The sequence below is a fragment of the Sturnira hondurensis genome, unplaced genomic scaffold (genome assembly GCF_014824575.4).
Source record: "Sturnira hondurensis isolate 20B ecotype Veracruz unplaced genomic scaffold, ASM1482457v3 Scaffold0003681, whole genome shotgun sequence".
Taxonomy (NCBI): Eukaryota; Metazoa; Chordata; class Mammalia; order Chiroptera; family Phyllostomidae; genus Sturnira; species Sturnira hondurensis.
Window position 1 is genome coordinate 294,444 of NW_028076312.1, and position 21,960 is coordinate 316,403.

The following is a 21,960-nucleotide window of genomic DNA, read 5'->3' on the forward strand; positions in this document are numbered from 1 at the left end:
TTCATAAAAAAATAATGAAGTTTTCTAGGGCTTTCTGTAGACAGAATCTTACAGATACCTCTGGTAACTCCACTAACCATTTGTTAATAACCTGTAAACTCCCTCTTCATAAAAATATTTTAAAAATTTAAAAGTATTACCTATATACCCAAGATCTACCCATTTCTTTTATTATTAAAATAAAGACCAACTTCACATCTCTAGAAGCGTGCACTGTACCCCTTTGCCTAGTGCAGACACCGTGCTTTCTGTGCCTTTCATAGGCTGGCCCAGTGATGGTGGGTGGGTAGGTGGGGTGCAGTAACTTGTGCTTCTGTGAAGTGTTAACTATTTGTCCCCTCAACTGAGATTTCTTTACAGCCTTCATCTCCCCTTGTTCTCTCCCATATTTAGTCCTTCACTACCAGAACATGTTGCCTTCCATTCTTTCACCATATTAAAGTTAAAAGAGACATCAAATTTCTCAAGCCAAAATGCACACATCCTTTCTGCTTAAACACTTGTACAGATTTAATGTTACAACAGTGGACATTAATGATGAAGCACAGATTAATGAGAAAGCTGGAGAACCTGCCTTCCTGCAAAGGTACTCATTCAAGAGCAAGTCAATTCTAAACCTTAATGGGCATCAGGAGTTTTATAGGCGTGATGACTTGGGACGATAGTCCAAGAGATTAATTCTGTCCTTTTTTCTTAATTCCTCAAAATTTAAATAATAAATGCAAAATTCAGGGCCAAAACTAGTCAGTTTACTACAACATGAAAATACCTTTACTTTAAACAAAACATGTACATATAGTGTGAGGAAAGAGAAAATAAGATCACAGTGAACCTTTTCAAAATAAAAATTAAAAACCTGATTAACTGTCTTTGGCCTGCATTGGGAAAAGGGCAAAGGTCAATGCCTGAAGAGAAAGAAAGATCTTTGGCAAATCCAAATCCTGAATTAGTAGCACAAGGTTCTGACTTGAGAAAATCACATTGAACTGAGACAGGCAATGCAAACCTGAACTCTCTCTTCCAGCTGCATAGAGTATAACCTTCAGTGTCTGACCTAAAACTGAATCAGTACAAGTTTTAAAGTATAAAAAAGATCCAAAATGGCTAATTCTAGCTGCATGAGAGATATAAAAATACTGAGCAAAATAAGCAACTATTTCTGCCTTTGGGAAACTCAGCAGAAGATAGTTAAATACAGAGCCAAAGCTGACAGAGCCTACATTTCCAGTCAATATTTTTGTAGAAAATGCCATTGTAACTTATTGTTTACACTCCTTATTTCTTCAAAGGTAGGTCCAGTGTCTTTTCACCTGGGTACACATAAAAGAAAGATGAGAGAACCTACTATACCATGTTGTTTATATTAATACATCACTACAACACTGGGAAATTTCGAGTTTTCAAAAAGTAGAGAGAATGAAAATGAAAATTCATTTTCAAAGCTTGCACCAGTTATGTTTAAAAAAAATTCAACCCTTATACATAATATTATTCTTCTTATCAAGTGACACATGTGGCTCAATTTACATTTGAATTTGGTGATCAGAAGAGATCGAAGGAGGGACATAGGCTAGGCCACTGTATCGAGTGAGACAGCAGACGGCACAACTAAAGCACTGGGTGGCTAAAAATAGCACTGGAAGGGAGACAGAATCCAAGATGAGCCTTGGCCAGGAAGGGGTAGGGGGCTGATGAGTCACAGGACAGAAACAGGTGCTGTGAAAAAGGTGTGTCATCTTTAGGGGCCCAAAGAGTACTGTTTATCCGAACTTTGAGTGCTTCTTTTAGCTAATTAAAATAGTGTCTGTTTGTGTGTTGCTCTAGCGAATTTTAAAGAAACTCTAACTGCTCTATTCAGTGGGTTCACTTATCATCTGACTCATTATGTCATTCACCAAAAATGTATTGAATTCACGCAGTACCGGGGTTGTGAGAAAAAAGGAAATACTGTCCCTAGGTTTAATGGGTTCACTGTCTAGTGGGAGAGACAGATGGTGTCAAATTGTATTATTGTAGTGTGATAAAGGCAGCAGAGGTGGTGAAGAGCCTAGATTCTGCAGTCCAGCTGCTTGGGTTTAAATCCTAGTTTATTTGTTTTAGAGCTCTGTGGTGTTGGGCAAGCTACTTACACTCTGATGTTGCAGTTTTATCTGTAAAACAGTGCTAATGAAAGTATAATCCTCATACTGATGTTATGAAATGAAATGCATTTTAATACATATCAAGGTCTTAACGGTGCCTCACTATGGATATAGTTCTTGGTGTGCACAGCCTGCAGTGAGATGATATAGTGGAAGAGTGAGACCCAGCCCAGGGTACTGCGGTAGGACAACCAGAGAGGGCTTTCTAGTTGAGATTTTTTTTAAAAGATTTTATTTATTTTCAGAGACAGAGGAAGGGAGGGAGAGAAACATCAATGTATGGTTGCCTCTTACGCGCCCCCTACTGGAGACATGGCCTGCATCCCAGGCCTGTGCCCTGACTGGGAATCAAACCAGCGACCCTTTGGTTTGCAGGCTGGGACTCAATCCACTGAGCCACACCGACCAGGGAGATGAGATTTAAATGGAGTTTTGAAGTAGTCTTGTAGGGTTTATGCAAGGATGTAATAGTGAAAAAGCATGGGACAGAATGTGCAAGTAAACAGGGCAGAGAAGTCACTGAGAATTAGAGATACTTGGAGAGGCTGAGGAGTTGAATCTAGACTATACTAGGACATTTAGATTCTTAATCTAAACACTCTCATGAATGTTTGTGTCCTTATGTGTGCTGGTCAGCTCGTTCTTTGTTTTACGCAACAGCCTTACCTCTCCGGCCTTTAATTTATCTTCACTTCTTACTCATTTCTATTTTTGGCTACAAGGTAATCTTGTTTTAAAACACGTATCTAACTAGGTCATTTCTATGCACATAAACATGTATTTGTATTCCTTGTTATTCTTTAAACTGAATCTAAACATTTTGGCCCAGTATTCAGGTTCGTCTTTCCACCGCCCAAAACACACACACAAATGTACCTCCCTTGTTATGGTAGCGTTTTCATAAGATCCAGCTGCTTTGTTATCCCTATCTCCTTCCTCACTTTGTAGATTTTATTCACCCGAGTCTGATTTTGCTCAAGTAGTTTCCTCTTTGGAATTTTAATCTCCCCAGATCAATTTCAATTACTTCTTTAAAAACAGGCTGAAATTTGACCATCCTGAAGAAAAAGGAAGTTTGCCCACCAAACCTCACAGCATGTTGATAAGCCTCTGACACCACATTTCTTGGTGCTGAGCTTCACACTCTTGTACTTTAGACTAGTCCCTACACCCCACCCCCACTCCATCTGTCTTCACACTGTCCAAGCTTTTCCACAGAGTAGAGATTTTGTCTTCTAGATATCTTACTTTCCAATGAAAGTCCATCTACAGTGTCCTATATACTCATCCCATAAATGCTTGTTAGATGAATATATTATATGTAAACATACCTCATAGTATAACGTCTTTAATAACATGCCAAGATCATTATGTGAGAGTTTCATACGTGTTTAAAATTTAGTTACTTGTCTCTTGCAGGTTGAATTGAAAGAAAATCAAGATCACCGATTATGGCTGTTATTTACTTAGGTGTATATACTTCACATTGATAAGTAGAACATTTTTAAAAAGATATTGGGTTCTTCCAATTGAATGACTTTTAAAGTTGGTCTTCCATGATAAATCACGGATGAAGACATAGAGGAATTTACAACTTCAGAGTAAATCCCTGGACATTGCAGTGTAGAAAACTAGGAACACTGTTTATTCGATATCTATTTTGTACTAGTCATCACAAGTCTGCTAACTTTGCATAAATTATCTCACTAAATCTTTCCAATATCTCCTCCCAAGAGAAGTAATTATTATGATGGTCAGTTTATAGCTAATGTCACTCTGGCTTAAAAAGAAGTTTAAGGATTCTTTCCAAAGTCTTACTTCTGAGTGATGTATTTGGGACCGGAATCCAGGTCTGTTTGGCTCTCCAGCCAAAGTGCTTTGAGAGGTAGACTGTATTGTTAGTATGGCAGTATTGTAGTCATACCTTTGAGAGGTATGACTGTATTGTAGACTGTATTGTTAGTATGACAGTATTTAGAAACAGGTTAAATAACTTGACAATTTTGACACATAATAAACTTCCTTGGTCTCAGATGCTCATTCTTAAGAATTTGCCCTGGATAATCTTTAACTTGTAGAAAAGCGGCATTTATTTTTAAATTATAGTTAAAAATTTCATGGCATAGTGAGTCAAGTGGAAAAGGGCACATCAGTGAGTTATATAATGACTATAGCAGAAACATACAAGGTGGGCAAAAGTAGATTCATAATAATAATACATTAATTAATAATACAGGAATAAACTGTTTCTCATAAACACAATTGTAAACCTACTTTTGCCAGTGTTAAAGTGTATTCAATATTTTACAGACAAATAAGTCATTAATAAATGTACTACACCCTAAACTATTAGATGTCAATAATGATAGTTTTACTAGACTTTCAGGCCTCTTCTAAATATTGTGCAACAAAATATTATAGTACATAAAAGACAAAAGTCTAGAATAACACTTATGTATGAGATAGTTGAATATGATAATTATCTTTAAAACTCCCCTCAGGTCCTTAGGGATCTAGGTAGAAAGACTGGGTATCCTTGGGTAAATTAGAACTGGCTTGTACCCATAAGCTAGAATGAATTGAATGCAATAAAATGCTAATATACCAAATGCTCTGATTATTATCAATTAAAATCTTTTTCCCACACATTGACTTCTTCCACCATTTAGCTCTTGTGGAGGAGTTTGGTCAGTGCTAATAACTAAACATTCTTCTCTTAAACATAAATAGTCACACTGAAAAATAGCTATATCTTCTATTGCCTATAAGGTTCTGAATGCTTTGTCACTGAACTTGGTTGGATGAAATTAAAATCTTTTATATCAAGTCATCAGTATGACAGACACTCCAAGGCACCAACTGCCATTACATTTAAGGGGGGTAATTTGATATATTAATCTATACCTCAGGGCTCAGATCTGGCTTGTAAAAAAAACTAATTAAAACTGGCCATTGGAGAAAAGAAACTCTAAAAAGAGATCAAAATGAGCTCCAAGTTACTTGAAAATAAGATACAAGCATAAAATAAATGTCAAGAAATAGCATGGAGGCTGAAAAATATCCCTTTTAAAACTACTTTTACAATGGGCTACGCTAAAATTTCAGTCCTCTCTGGAGTCCTATAAGTAAAAAAAAAAAAAAAAAAAAAAAAAAGCTAATGATCAGAGAACAGAATGGGGACCAAGCTCTCCAACAAGTAGGTCCAATGCATGTTCTTAATAGGAAGCCCACAGCTCAGAAGTGTGCCTCTATAGCACTTGCATTTCCACACACTGAACAGATAGTTCCAGGCAATAGATTTAACTAAACGAGGGCTACTAAGACACATACACACAAAAATCTCATACAATTTAAAGTGTTCCTACCAGAAAATATATTTTGTATTAACACATAAAAACGATTAAGGGTGAAAAATAGATGTTAGCATACCACAAATACTTCTGAAGGAAATGACTGTTGTGAAACCCTTTAGGTATTGATCCACAAACCAATGGCCTTTGTTGACTACAGTGGTTCTTATGCTAACTGGAATAGCAGTGCAAGTTAAAGAGAAATTAAAATGTTTTTCCAGCTTTTTAATGTAGTAATCTATTAAGTATGTGGTGTGAAAAGTTAGTATTCAATAAATATGATGGTAACTCATACCTTAAATTCCTCCAAGATTTTGTAATTTTTCCCATGATATTCACAAAAGTTTTTCACTTCTTTGCACTCAGGACAGCATCCATTGTGTTCCACTTTAGTACACTTTGGGTGAATTTTAGGGCATTCTGGCTGGTCGCAAACAGGTCCATCCAGAGCACAGACACATGGACAGTTGGAATGCCCTGGGAAAAATCGTTCTCCCAGCTTGTATACAAAGCCGCTGTCATCCACACACCCTTTCCCTCGATAATCATCAAAGATCAAATTGTCATTACTGGAGGTCTGGTCACCTTCATCAGCAGGGTAGTCTTCATGACTGATGGCAGCAGAGGTGACCAATCCAGGGATGACCAAGAGAAGTATGCAAGCTTCATGAATATGAAGAGCCATCCCCCTCCTCAAAGGCTTCTGGATGTGCTCCTAATATTAAATATACTCAGCTCCTTCCATGGGAATATAAGAGGGGTAGGCTGAAAATAGATATTAAAAAAATAATTTGACATATAGAAAGAAAATGTAGATTTATTTAAGCCTATGCCCTTAACCTTCTTATTTGGGATCTGTTTGGAAGATGGACTGGAAATAGAGGTCCACACAATGACCTACATTTTATTACGAAGTCTGGAGAGTTGATCCTTGGTAATACAGACATTAAAATTAGTCTTTTATGGAGTTATTTCACATAGGAATCTTTAGCTTGAATTTACCTTCTAAATTTTAAAGGTTTGTTTTTGTCTAAATTGTAGGAAATGATGTTATTGACCCTCAAAAGGTGATTTTACAAGTGGTTACTTACAAATAACCCAAGAATAATTTAATTGACATATTCTATTATTCTTCAAGCCATGTTGGTGATAGAATGAATATACATTACAATCATCTATATGAACACTCAAGAGATCAGTGAGTCAAATTCTACTTCTAAGAGAAAGGGAAGAAACCAGCAATTGAATGTGCATTGTAACTGGAATGGAGCTAGTACAAAGGCCTTCCTACTTCTTTATGCTCATAACTGAAGAACAACAATGACCGCAGTGTGGGTTACTTGTTTCGGTCAACGTAAATCTGGATTTTGAAATATAGCTAAGAAGAAAAGTAGTATAACTATTCCACAGTGAATAAGATAGAACATTTAAAATAATAAATAATACAATACAAGAGAGCTCCTGGTACTTAAATTTATTTGTATTGTATTATTGTCCACACCTTTATTTTACTCAGAGAGTAAGCTTCCGGTGGGCAGGAAAGAGGTATCTGAGAATTTTTTTCAACAACTTGAATCTGGTATTCACGTAATACTACTGGAATGAATTACTTTAATATATAATAAATACCATTCACAGTCTTGAAAACATACATCTCTTTTGACATGCCAAAGGTATTTTCCACAAAAAAATGCCAGTGTCAAACTATTTGTTGGTTTCATACAATAGTACTGAGGTGTTGCCACTCATGGAAAACATGCCTTGTTAGTGTGGTGGCATTGACTCTTGCATACTTCACATAGTGCTTGGTGTGGAGTGTTGCTAGTGGGTTCTCATACAAAGGTCTAGAATGACTAACTCATATGAAAACTCTGGAGAAACTAACCTTAGAGAGTCATAGATACAGAGAACTGTTGTCAAATAATTCATTTGTCCATTTAAATGTTTTTGGCTTTATGCCAAATATCACTAAAATTGTATATAGGACACTTTCAGATCATTTAGGATCTGAAATTTATTGGTTTATTTTCAGATATAATAAGAACAATGATAAACCATTTGTTTTCAGCCTAACATAGAGATGCCACTTTTAAATAAGATAAAGATGGCATTAGGAAACTTTATGAACTATAACATTTTCATTTTAAGTTAGATGTGCAATATCCAGTAATAGTAACATGTAAGGTAGTATATTCATGCCCTCCCTTCGGAGAAAACTGCTTTCTGATATTAGAATTCCTCTTGGGTAGGTAATGATGACTGAGATGGATTTCTTTTGAAATATGCCAAAAATAATGAGTCATGACAGAACAAAAAAAATGCAAACCTATAATTCTACTTGAGAAGCTGGAAGCTCCCTTTGACAAAGCATTTTTTCTCTTAAATTACTACAGAGGCTACAAACATCACAGAAGCTTCTGAAAAAGCATATGCATTTTTTTACTAATTAAGGAATGCATTTTATACATCTCTCACACATTACGAAAGTTTATTTGAAAGAAAAAAAAGCTAGTGTGCTTCCTTATAGTATTTCAATAGCACCTGTCAATACGTGCAAGATAAGCCATATAAAATACCCATATCATTCTGCTTCAAAAGGACGTAGACAGAAATGATCTCTCTGCAAGCTACAGGTAGCATTAATATCAGGTTATGGCAAATGTAAACTTAAAAGGTAAAAAGGGGTGTAATACCCACTTTATATAAACATTAAATATGCTCATCATATGAAATACATTTAAAATCTGCATGAAGAAAACAAGGTTTTCTATTTAATATAACAAAGTTCTTCAGTTATTTTTTTTTAAATTCCAGTTTATAATTGAGCTGCTTTAGTGCAGTTTAAGGCACTATTTAAGAGAAAAAAACATTAGAGAAATCCAATATAATGTTTATATGAAGGTTTTTAATAAGTAAACATTACTAAATGGAAGATCACTTTCAAGTCAAACTTTCCCCCCTCCCCACATTGCTACATGATTTAAAACGACTGCATCTTTTTCTTTGAGAAAACAAACATAACTCATGTCATAAGACACACTTACCTAATCACTCTGGAGGTTAATGGTGGTGATAGGGGTCATAGACCAATATGAACTAAAAGATTAGGAATGTTTTAGGAAAGCAGTTCCTCTTTAATTATCCAAAGAATACATTTTCAGGCTTGAATTAAAGGCAATCCATTTTCCGTACCTCCCATTTCAAACCACAGTCAAGAAGCAGTCTCCCGCCCTTCCAGAGAGAAATACAGCAGACACACATAAGAAATATGCTTTGGACCCGTCTTCAAAATTCAGTGCAAGAAGCAATGCTGGTCCTGTAGAAATCCAGACCCCGGTAGCAGGAGCATGTTGAACTTATTTTTAGCGTTTTCTCAGATCCTTCTATGAAATTTCCCAGCTGATTACGCCTCTTCCACACATGAGTTCACTTACACAGTGTTTGCTACAGCAGTAGAGGTGATTTGGCTAGGCTCTGTGGATCACAAACAGCAACAGCGTGCTGTAGCTTAAAGTCCGCTCTGCTGGCACTAACATCAGCATCATCCACAATATGTTGCTTGAATCCCCTCTCACCCACCAGAAAATACTAACTGTGGACGTGGAGGAAAGGAGCAACTTTAGCTGGGTTTCTGCATCACTGAGAGCAGTTTGCAGACTGCTGATTTGGAGCTCGTTCTGCCGGCAGCCGGGAATTCCTCAGCACCACGGACAGCGCCAACTGGCTTCTGAGCCCATCTCGGCCGAAATCCTGAGCTGCTCGCTTTAGACCAGGCTAGTGTTCTCCAAGCAACCGCACTTTATACAGCTGATGCATGCATGGGGGGCGGGGGGGGGGGTGCATTTTACGTGCGAGATACTTATTTGCATTGAAATTTTACAATTAAACGTTAAAAAAGAAACACTGTAATTATACTTAATGTGTTCTTGGATGGGCTGCAGAGGTGAAAGTTCTGGAAGAGCCTTGCATTTAGATTTAAACCAGCTGCAGTCTCTGATTATTATTTATAGAAAAAGCGTAATCGTTGTCAGATAATCTGTAAAATGTATGCTCTGCCATTCTAATTGATTCTGGTTGAAGAAGCACGTTCCCTGTGCTACATGGTTAAACTTTAAGTCGTCCTGCAGCTTGAATTTGATTTTTTAAAAAAGTAGCCTCATTCTCCTGCAGTTTGTTCTCTAACATTCAAAATCAATCTCCTGTAATTCATCTGGTCTGTCATTAGGCGTCATTGTTAAGCTGTTTCTTCCAAACTCCTAGGAAAAATGCTCTGTCTCTAAAATCATATTAAAATAAGAAAAAACACCCAGGCACAAATGAGCAGAAAGTTGTTTTTTTTTTTTTATTGATAACAGTATGAGCATTAAAATACATGTTCAAAGGCTGTTTTAAAGTGAATGGTAAATGCTACCATCTGGCATCCCTAACCAGGTTGTCGCTGGTTTGGGACTATACGGAGCGTGTTCAAGCCTTAAGGGAGTGCCCTCTGCAGTGGGCCAGGGGGCCGTCAAGACCACATTCGAACAGTGCCTTCGGAGCCTCCGGAGAACAGGCTCTCTGCATCCTGAGAAAACACGACAGCATGAACTTCATCCTCATGGCCCATCAACTTGTGAATCTGCCCCGATTTAAGGTCCAGCAAATGAATGACCCCACTGTCACTCGCCTGAGCTAATAATTGACCTGAGAGGGAGAGAGAGGGGGGAGAGAGGAGAGATGGGGGGGAGTCAAAGTTTAATTTCAAGTTCTCCACAATGTAATATACAGTTTTGTTTCCATTTTAATTCAACAGGCTCATTTTATGTTAGATACCAGTCATTAAATATGAACTAACTCCTGTCTGAATAGAAAATAATTCCAGTCAAAATTAAGATATGTCAATGATTAGATTATAAAAGTGTAAAATGACAAAGTAAACCTATTGGTTTACCTACTTCATATGCAGGGTCATCAAGTGCTCTCCTAGCTTCCTTATATTTGGGATTAATAAGTAATTTTGAGGAGATGAGATTGAAAGCAGTAAGCAAAGCTGTTTCTTTTTCAAGTGAATTATTTGTGAAAAATTGTTTAAAAGCACAGGCTTCAAATGTACATATGGCTAAAACACATATAGGGTAACTTTTTATTTTCAAATTTGTATTATGTTTAACATTTTAATTATGATTATCCTAAATTGTTACTTACAAGTATGAAAGTAGATCACTGCTTTAAAAGCTGTGGCATTTATTAACTCAGCAAATTTCTTTGGAGTTGAGGTGAAAATACCTCCATTTTAAAGATGACTAAGGTTTTTTAGTCTAATTTAAAATTCAAAATTCTGTTAAATTTTTGTTATATAAGAGAACTGAATGCAACACCGATTGTTCTCATAATTTTTATACCATATACTTTTGAGTGAATAATTTTGTTAAAGGGAAAAACATATCAGCAATCCAATCCTAACCAACATTTTTTATTTATTTAAAAGTTCAGTAGCAAACTATCAGGAAATTTGGAGATAAGTAAAAACACAATAGCTTATGTTTACATAAGTTCAGTATGTGAAGTAAATAAACACAGTATTAGTACTACTCATGAGACTATCTAATACAACTTAGAAGGCATATGGTATCATTTTAGCAACAACATTTAAAATTCACTGGACCCTTTTAACATGTTAGATACTAGATTTAGTTATATAACATGGGTAATTTCCTATAATACTTATAATAATCTAATACAGGAATAATAGTAAATTCATTATATGGGTGCAGAGAGACTTGGAAAAACTAAGAAACTTGCTTAAGATGATCACATACATATAGAGGGAGCTAGCATTTAATCAGAAGCACTTTGAATTATGTTTTCCACATCCAGGTAGAATTGTTATCAGCAATGACTTCTTGACACATTTTAAGTAGGTGATACATTGTGAAACTAGAATTTGACCATTCCATCATGAAAATTCTGTATATCACCATAAAAGTCACAGTGAAATATTTAATCACAAATCATCCTCAGAATAGTTCTGAAAAATCTCTAAAACACAGGAAAGTTATAAAAGTAAAGCTAACCATGATAAATATAGCTTATTTGCAAACCTTTATAACTACTGAGTTTCTTCATCCAGAACAAAGCCTGACACAGCAAAGATCCTTAGGATGGATTAAAGTGTCCAAAGCAGCAGATGTGAATATTTATTATAAACCTTCTTCGACAAAGTCTTTGCTGACAGAGGCATTACATATGGACCTCACGCCCTGCCTCTACAGGCAATTGCTGCTTATGACTTTTCTAAGGATCGAGCAAATAACTTTCTTCTTGTAGCCTTCACATAATAGCTAGGAAGGGGGTAAATCCTATTTGCTATTTTTGAAACCAAACATCAAAGCCTATAAAGAAAATGAAACTATTCGCATTAAATCGTTATCTTTTGTTAAAGTTGAATCTGTAACAATTACTACTACAAATAATTATAAAGGCTCTTGGTAATTTCTGAAAGTTTGTTTAATAAAATGGAAAATAATAATAATATTGGAACTTGTGGAAGAAAAGGAGCCACATGCAAAATCTGACACCTCACCGCAGGTCTGTTTGGTGGCCTTACAAACCCAGAGACTTAAGGTAACCACACAGGAGAGTCTGAATTTAAAACTTTCTAAGTGAAAGCAGTTCATGGCCAGTATTCATGCCCTGGGCAGGTATATTTCCCTAACAAAGATCAATCCTTATCTTAACTAAGCCTATCTGTGTTTTATTGCACCTATAACAACATACTTTGGAATGTCTAATTTCCTTTATCTGGACCCCTGGAAGCACAGATACTACACCAGGGGAAGACTACAAATACACTCATTGTTATTGTTATATGTTAATTGTTGACTATTAACTCTCCTCTACCCACCTGTGTAAAAGTGTAGCATTTCACTGTTTATCCAACCCCAGAGGTTTCCCCAATTCGCTTTCTCCCACCTCCCTACCCCATCACCAATGGGTTTCTTGTGATCCTCTACGCCTCTTTTGACTGTAATGTGTATGATAAGGTGTTACACTGCTATTCTCTGAAAGCATCTCTCAATCCACTGAGATTTTGCTTCCTGGCAATTGTTGTCATTTCGGCTCAGATAAACTCACAAAAATTCTCTACGGGTTTGAATATTTTTTTTACGTTGACAAACTTAATGACATAATTATATAATTCAGCAGCATTATGCCCCGGATGTTCTAAAAATGTTGTCTTTGCTAGAACAGCCTTGAGTCACCAAGTTTATGGTAAGGTTCATTATATTTACTTTAACTATGGTGCATATATCTATAATAATATTAAAGTATATTGGACTAAGATGAAGATGACCCAGAACTTAAGGTGTAAGAAGATCCAGAACCCACCTTCTCCCATGAACACACCAAATATACACCTACATATAAAATAACTCCTCCTGAAGAAATGAGGGCTGATTTAACAACTTACATACAACAAACAAGAAAGGACCCACATAAGGAGATGGAAACATGGTAATCTTGAGGAGCCAACCCCCACATGTGCCTTGTACTCAGTAGTAGGGGGTAATATTACTGAGGGCCCTTTGCAGATAGACTCACCTATTCTGGGGCATGACGACAAAAGACTGATTTAAAGGGCTCCTAGACTCTACATGAACGAAATTCATTTAGTGACCCAAGGGGCCTATCAAATGGGTGGAGAACTTCAGAAACTTTCAGTGTGTAGGGAACACTCTCTGGATCAGAGGTGTTTGTGAGCACCATTGTTTACCTTCCCCATCCATCTCGACAGTGTGGGCAGGAGCTTGGACCAAGCACTCCAGCCACCCCATTAGCCTCCACAACATGTGCTGGCTACCTCAGCCAGTGCTTGCTGTGCCCCAGCCAGATGGTACACCACATATACCCATTTAACCTGCAGTTGGCCCCCCAAACCGCTTGGTATACACTGTCTACAAAACATTTGTTCCTACTCAAGTCCATTTTTTCAGGATTGGAAGAGATAGCTGTTTTATTTACTGCATAGGCACAAACACAGAAAGTAAAACAAAATGAAAAGACAAAGCAATATGTTCCAAATCAAAGAAAAAGAAAAAACTCAGAATAAAAACCCCTAATGAAATGGAAATATGTAATTTACCTGATAAGAATTTGAAATAATTGTCTCAATGATGGTCACCACACTTGGGAGACGAATAGAGAAACTCAGCGAGAACATCAATAGGCTTAGAATATATAATACAGAGGCAATCAGAGTTGAAGAATACAATCACTAGAGGAAACCAACAGCAGATTAGATACTACAGAAGAATAGGTTTGTGGCCTGGATGACAGAACAGTGGAAATCACCCAGTCATAAAAGTAAAAAGAAGAAAGGAATTTAAAATATGAGAATAGTTTAAGGGACCTGTGAGACAACATCATGTACACTAACATTCACATTCTAGAGATTCCAGAGGAAAAGGGGAAAAAAGGGACAAATGCGTACTTGAAGAAATAATGACCAAAAACTTTTCTAAACTAGGGAAGGAAGCGGGCTCCTGGTTTGGGAGGTACAGAGAGTTACAAACAACATGAACCCAAAGAGATACACACCAAGACATAGGGTAATTAAAAAGAGAATCCTGAAGGTAGCAAGAGAACGAGAAAACTAGTCACATATACAAGGGAAACCCCATAAGGTTATGAACTGATTTCTCAGTAGAAACTTTGCAGGCCAGAAGGGAGTGGCAGGGTATAAATTGCTGGAATAGAGAACCCCACAACCTTGAGTATGGTACCTGACAACTTAATATTATGAAATGACAAAGAGAGAATATTTTCCAGAAAAGCACATACTAAAGTTCATCACCACTAAACCTACCTTACAATAAATAACAAGGGGCAATAACCATGGAAAGGGGCAATAACCAGAAATATAAAAAAACACATACATAAAAAATAATCTCACAAGTAAATGCAAATTTGTAAAGCAGTGGTCAGTCAATTAGAAAGCCACTATAGAAGTTAAAACACAAATTCACAAAATCATGTATAAATAAAATAAGTAAACAGGGGGCACTAAAAACAAAATGAACAAAAAGATGATATTAAAAACAAAGTGTGGAAGAGGGAGTAAAAATGTAGCATTTTCAGAATGCTTTTGAACATAAATGCCATTAGCCTAAAATAGAATGCTATGTGTGTGTGTGTGTGTGTGCATACATCTAGATCTCTCTAAATATAAATAGATATCTAGATAAATAGATAAAAATACACATTTCTCTCTATATACCATTCTCATGGTAACCATAAACCCAAACCTACAAAACATACACAATAAATAAAGCGAAAGAAACTCAAATGTAACACTAAATAAAACCAGCATAACACAATAAAAACACAAGAGAAGAAACAGAAAAACTCCAAAGAATTAAGACAATTACAATAAATACATATCTATAAATAATTACTTTAAATTATAAAGACCATTTGTAAATATTTATGGACCCAATATAGATGCACCTAAATGTATTAAGAACATATTAATAAACATAAAGAAATTGTGAGTAATGCAATAATAATAGGGGGCAATACCCCATTTATATAAAAGTGTAGATAATAATAGAAAAAAAAGGGAAACATTGGCCATAACACATTAGATCACATAGACTTAAAACATATTTATAGAACATTTCTTCCCAAAACTGCAGAATACACATTCTTTTTTTTAGTGTACATGGAACATTCTACAGGACAGACTACTTATTAGGTTATAAAATAAGTCTCAATAAATCTAACAAAGTAAAATCATATCAAGTATCTTTTCCAGTCACAGCAAAATGAAAGTTGAAATTAATTACAAGAAAAAAAACATGGAAAAGCAGAGACACATGCGCACTTAAGAACATACCACTGAGCAATCAAAAGGTTGAAGTAGAAATCAGAGAGGAAATCAAAACATATCTTGCGACAAATGAAAATGGAAACACAACTCTACAAACTAATGGAATGCAGCAAAAGCAGTTCTAAGAGAGCAGTTTGTAACATCACAGGCCTTCCTCAAAACCAAAGTTCAAATAAACAATCCACAAATGCACCTAAAGGAACTAGAATAAGAAGATCAAAGAAACCCAAAGTTAGTAGAAGGAGGTAAATAACATAGATCAGAATAAACACAAATGAAACAGAGACTAACAGTAGAAAAGACCAGTGAAACTAAGAGCTGGTCATTTGAAAAGATAAACAAAATTAATATTGTTTGGCCGAAAAATCCATTTAGTTTTTCCTGTAAATTAAAAGCATTTTTTCATTTTCACCAATAACTTTAATGATTTGGATATTGTGAGTGTGTCAGCCATCTCCTGCTATTGGCTTCTAGTAAGTAGAGGCCAGGGGTGCTACTAAACATCTTCCAAGGCATGAGACAGCCCTACAGCAAAAAATTATTTGGCCAAAATGTCAATAGTACCAAGAAACTTTGCAAACCATTTCTGACATGTTCAATCAGTCACAGCACCTCTCCATACATGGCACAAATCTTTTTTTACACTTCAGGTACATTTTTACCTTTCTTGAAATAATAAAGTAAAATATGCCAAAAATGTTGCATATCTTCTTCCATCTTCAATGTTAAAAATGGCTGCACAGAAATTCACCAGTTTTGATTTTTTTAAATGCACACTAATGTGACAGTTGTCACAATAAAATCTAAAAAAAAATGTTTCAAATGAAGTTAAAGACAACTAAGCATTATTAGAGCCACTGTACAGAAAAAAAACTAAACAAACTTTTTGACCATACTCAAGGAAATAAGAGAGAGGGCCCAAGTAAATAAAATCAGAAATGAAAGTGGTAAAGTGAGTATGGTCACTTTACCACAGAAATATATTTAAATAATCATATACCAACAAATTGGACAATCAAGAAATAAATGGATAAATATCTAGAAACCTACACTCTTTCAAGAATGAACCAGGAAGAAACAAAATCTGTACATACAGATTACTAGTAATTAAACTGAATCAGTAATCAAAAAACTCCAAACAGTCAAAAGTCCAGAATCAGGCAGCTTCACAGGTGAATTCTACCAAACATTTAAAGAAAAATTAATACCTGTACTTCTTAAACTATTCCAAAGATTTCAAGGAGAAGGTAACCTTCCAAAAATTTTCCATGATTATCAAATTACCTTGATAAAGACACAGGCCAAAGCAATGTTGAGTGAAAAGAACAAAATTGAAGGAATCATGCTTTCTGATTTCAAACCATACTACAAAGCTACAATAACTAAAACATTATAAAGTTGGCACAAAAGCAGACACATAGATCAATGGAACAGAATGGAAAGCCCAGAAATAAACCCTTGCTTCTAAGGTCAATTAGCCTACTATGATGACAGGTAAGAACATACAATGTCTTTAATAAATGGTGTTGGAATAAAAGGACAGATACATGCAAATTAAAATGAGCTTGGACCACTTTTTTAAAACTTAAAAAAACTTTACTATATTTTTTTATTCTCATTACCATTTAGTCCCCTTATTTCCTATCCCCCAACAATCACCACACTGTTGTCCATGTCCATGAGTCCTTTTTCCTTTCTGCTCAATCCCTCCACCCTCTCACCTCCCCTACCCTTAGCTGTCACCTACTCTCCATCTATGTGTCTGTCTCTATTTTGCTTGTTAGTTCAGTTTGTTCATTATACACCATATACAAAAATAAACTCAAAATGGATTAAAGGCATAAATTCAACACCTGAAACCATAAAACTAAAAGAAAACATTAGGCAGTAAACTCTTCTATTTTAGTGATATCTTTTTGGATATGTCTCCCTGGGCATGGACAACTAAAGCAAAAATAAGCAAATGGACTAGATGAAGCTAAAAACTTTTGCATAGTAAAGGCAGGCATAATCAAAATGAAAGGACAACCCACTGATAGGGGGAATATATTTTCAAATGGCATGCTCAATAAGAGGTTAATACCCAAAATACAGGGTGTGGAAAAGTAGGTTTGTAGTTGTGAGTACAAGAAACACAGCATTTATTCTTATATTATTATTTATTAGTTATTGTATTATTTTCCACATGGACAATTGTAAACATACTTTTGCCATGCCCTATATATAAAGAACTCAGGCAATCAACATTAAAAAATCCAATTACAAAATGGGCAGAAGCCCTAAATTGTTATTTCTCCAAAGGAGACCTACAGGTAGCCAATAGACATATGAAAAGATGTCCAACATCCCTAATCATCAAGGCAATCAAAGCAAAACCATAATGAAATATCACCTAACTCCCCTTAGATCAAAAAGTCAACAAATGACAAGGAATGGAGAGGATGTAGAGAAATGGAAACCCTCATGTACTGTTGATGGGATTATGAATTGGTACAGTCACTACGGACAACAGTATGGAGGCTCCCCACAAAAATAGATAAATAAAATAACAAACAGAACTATCACTTGATGTAACAATTCCATATCTGGACACTTATCTGAAGAAAATGAAAGCACTAATTCAAAAAGATATATGCATCCCTACATTAACCACAGCATTATTTACAGTAGCCAAGATATGGAAGCAACCCAGGCGTCTATCAGTATATGAACAACTAAAGATGTTGTATATATAATAGAATAGGATTCAGCAATAAAAGAGAATATAACCTTACCATTTGCAATAACATAAATGGATTTAGAGGATACTACTAAATGACAGAGCAAGACACTTATAAGTGCAGTCACATAGCATTTGATCAGATTGTCAAAGAGGAGTGACGTGGGAGGATGGCTGAAACGGGGAAGGCAAACAATTGGGCACAAATTCCCAGTTATAAAATAAGTAAGTCATGGCTATGGTACAGTCAACAAAAATGTAGTAACTTCATATGTTGACAGATTGTTATTAAACTTGTGGTGATCACACAGTAAGGTGTGTTAATGTAGAATCACTATGTTGGACACCTGAAACTAGCATAATATATGTCAACTATACTTTATTACGAATATACTAAGAATAATTGACCATGTGTCCTTTATACATGTTCCTGGACAGCCCTTCCCCTATTTTCCAGTATCCCTTTTCCTCTCCCCTCTGGTTACTGTCAGTTTGTTCTTGATTTCAATGTCTCTGGTTATATTTTGCTTGCTTGTTTGTTTTGTTGGTTAGGTCCCACTTATAGGTGACATCATATGGTATTTGTCTTTCACTGCCTGGCTTATTTCATTTAGCATATTGCTCTCCAGATCCATCCACGCTGTCATGGAGCTCCTCCTTTCTTTCTGCTTCATGGTATTCCATTGTGTAAATACACCATAGTTTCTTGATCCATTCATTTACTGATGGGCACTAGGTTGCTTCCAGCAATTCACTATGGTAAATTGTGCTGCTGTGAACACTGGGGTGCATAGGTTCTTTTGAATCGGTGTTTCAGGACTCTTAGGGTATAATCCCAGTGGTGGAATTGCCAGGTAAAAAATCAGTTCCATTTTTAGTTTTTTGAGGAAATTCCATACTGTTTTCCACAGTGGCTGTCCCAGTCTGCATTCTGATCAACAGTGTACAAGGGTCCCCTTTTCTCCACAACCTCCTCAGCACTTGTTTGTTGATTTGGTTATGATGGCCATTATGAAAGGTGTGAGGTGGTACCTCATTGTGGTTTTAATTTGCATCTCTCTGATGGCTAGTGATGCTGAGCATCTTTTCATGTTTATGGGCCATCTATATGTCCTCCTTTGAGAAGGGTCTGTTCAGGTCCTTTGCCCATTTTTTAATTGCATTGTTTGTCTTCCTGGTGTTGAGTCATATGAGTTCTTTATATACTTTGGATATCAAACCCCTGTCCTATATATTGTTGGCAAATATGTTCTCCCATACAGACGGTTCCATTTTCATTTTGGTGATGGTTTCTTTAGCTGTGCAGAAGCTTTTTATTTTGATATAGTCCAATTTGTTTATCTTTCCCTTTATTTCCCCTGCCCTAGGAAATACATTGGTGAAAATATTGCTGCATGGGACATCTGAAATTTTTCTGCCTATGTTTCTTCAAAGTATGAAAATTTTCAAAATAGTATACTAGGATGTGCCAACTACTACATTAGTATCTAGTTGGTGTGTGAGAGACGGCACTCTAAAAAAAATCATGGTATGATTATTGGTACAGTTGTAGAAAGTAGAGCGTTTACAGAGATCTACGTGGGTGTCTTTATAAATATCCTGATGATTGGCAATGAAAAATAAAACACGACACAAATTGTTTGTCTTTCCAGTGTCAGAGCCTTAATGAAAACTTTAGGGAATATCATAGATTTAGCAACATCAAAATTTGGTCAATAGAATTAAATATAGTATAAAGAAAATGTGTAATAGCACCACAAAATTTATAAAGTTTGCATCAATAATATTAATGTTAAATTAAATATGCCAGTTAAAATGTAAAATAAGATATATAATAAATTATATTTATTTTATTAAAAGGTTATAAAAAAGATTAACCAAAATAATGATCTGATAACATATAATTCCTGAATAGATAAGTTAAAATATCATTTGGCATAGTATTTTAATGAGAATAGTTATACCAAATTATGACTAGACATTCCACCAATACCACATAAAGTGAGTGTATGATTAAAAAACAAAGGGTAGGATAGTTTGTCAACATTGATTAAAAGTAAAGACAGCCAAATTGATTCATAAAAGTATTTTAAAATAAGATGTGAATAAATATTTGAACACCAATTATACAGAAAATGACTTGGTTCTTTTCTTTAGTTAATACTTATTAGCATACCCAAACTTTTCACAGAATGGGAAAAAATAAGCAGTCAGGGGAGAAGTCTGACATAGTTTTTTACATGATAATGTTTATAAATTGGTATTATTTTATATAAATAACTTAGTATATATCAATAGTATTTATGACTATCTCCCCACTCACACATCTCTGAAAAACCTAATGCTTTACTTTTATCTACCAAGACTTCAGAATATTTTCTTGTTGGTTAAATTATTATCTTTTTTGTTGACCAATTACATTTTCTTTTTAAAGATTTATTTATTTATTTATCTTTAGAGGGGAAGGGAAGGAGAGAAGGAGAGAAATATCAATGCATGGTTGCCTCTCGTGAGTTCCCTGTTGGGAACTGGCCTGCAACCCAGGCATGTGCCCTGACTGGGAATCGAAATGTGATCCTTTGGTTCGCAGGCCCGCACTCAATCCACTGAGCTATACCAGCCAGGGCCAATTACATTTTCTTAAGGATAATGTGTTGCTATCCATTTTAATGTATTGGGTAAACCTGCCAACTTTGGCTATGAAAAAAACTAAATTTCACCTACTCTGAAAGTATTGCTCTGCCATTAAATGAACTGATCAACATTTAAAAATTAGTAGTTCTTTCAAATTTTAATTCCAAATAAACCTATAAATTTCTTAAGATGATATACCTCCTTTATAGTTTGCTTTAAAAGGCAATTTTTGAAATAAAATCTTGTAATACCTTCAGTAAAACAGACTTAATCATATTTAATATACAAATTCAAATATTTCAATATACTTACTAATTTAAGTATCATTAGCAATAGAACAATTGAAGAAGTTTATAGAAAAAATTAGCCCATGAAAATCAAGTGGTAAAATTTTATCTGGGTGCATGTAATTACTTCGGAGAAACCAATATAAACTGAAGATTTTATTTCATAAAATCAAAGGTAAAAAAATACTGGCACGCTTTCAAGTCACCGAGTTTTAAATTAATTTTAAATATACATATATTTGATCATTCAATTTGTTTTTGAGAGTATATAGCTAGAATAGCCAAGAGTTACCTCAAATTTTTCAACACTTACTTGCTTTCTAAATTTAGGAATCCTGCAACTGCTTAACATGCAGTATTTTTTTACATAAATCATAAACCTGGACCTCATGAGTGTCCTCACGCTCGTTGCATGAGGAGTTGAGTGAAATACAAATAGGAGCACAGAGACTCTTACGATTTTTCAAAAATAGTAAGATTATGAACCCGTGTCATTGTCTTCAAGTCTACCAGAATAGGTTTATATTTATAGTAACCATCATTGCCTGAGCATTAGCACTTCACGTTACCTCACGTGTTCCGCACCCAACCCCAAGAGACAGATACCCTCCTTGTTGGCTAATGAAGAAGGTTACGCTGGGATTGGTATGAAAATCTTTTCCATTCAAGTCTTTGTTGATTGGGTTGAATGCTTCTTTCACAAATTAAGACTCAGATAACTATGATGCTTTGGAGCTTTTCTATGAATGCAACTACATTTATGAGGTAAATAGGACTTTTCATTGAATGCTCATGTTAATTACATGTCTTTTTAAAAAATTTATTCAATTGTTGTTCAAGTACAGTTTTCTGTCTTCTCCTCTCATCCCACCATGAGTCTTTTATTCTATGTTGATTTTACTCCTTTGTGAAACGCTGAACCTAACACATTCATGTTCTTGCAACTGTTGCTCTTCATATG

At 35.4% G+C, this 21,960-nt stretch overlaps 2 protein-coding genes across 2 annotated transcripts in view; both read right to left on the reverse strand.

Moving 5' to 3' along the window:
- Positions 1–9,217, reverse strand: part of VWC2L (von Willebrand factor C domain containing 2 like) — a 148,292-nt gene extending 139,075 nt beyond the window's left edge. The window contains exons 1-2 of the mRNA XM_037042001.1: positions 8,536–9,217; positions 5,787–6,256 (exon numbers count right to left, since the gene is read on the reverse strand). Coding sequence (XP_036897896.1) covers positions 5,787–6,176 — 390 coding nt within the window. The 5' untranslated portion in view covers positions 6,177–6,256; positions 8,536–9,217. The remainder of the gene's footprint in view (positions 1–5,786; positions 6,257–8,535) is intronic.
- A 694-nt stretch (positions 9,218–9,911) lies between these two features.
- Positions 9,912–21,960, reverse strand: part of SPAG16 (sperm associated antigen 16) — a 750,884-nt gene continuing 738,835 nt past the window's right edge. The window contains exon 16 of the mRNA XM_037042002.1: positions 9,912–10,174. Coding sequence (XP_036897897.1) covers positions 9,999–10,174 — 176 coding nt within the window. The 3' untranslated portion in view covers positions 9,912–9,998. The remainder of the gene's footprint in view (positions 10,175–21,960) is intronic.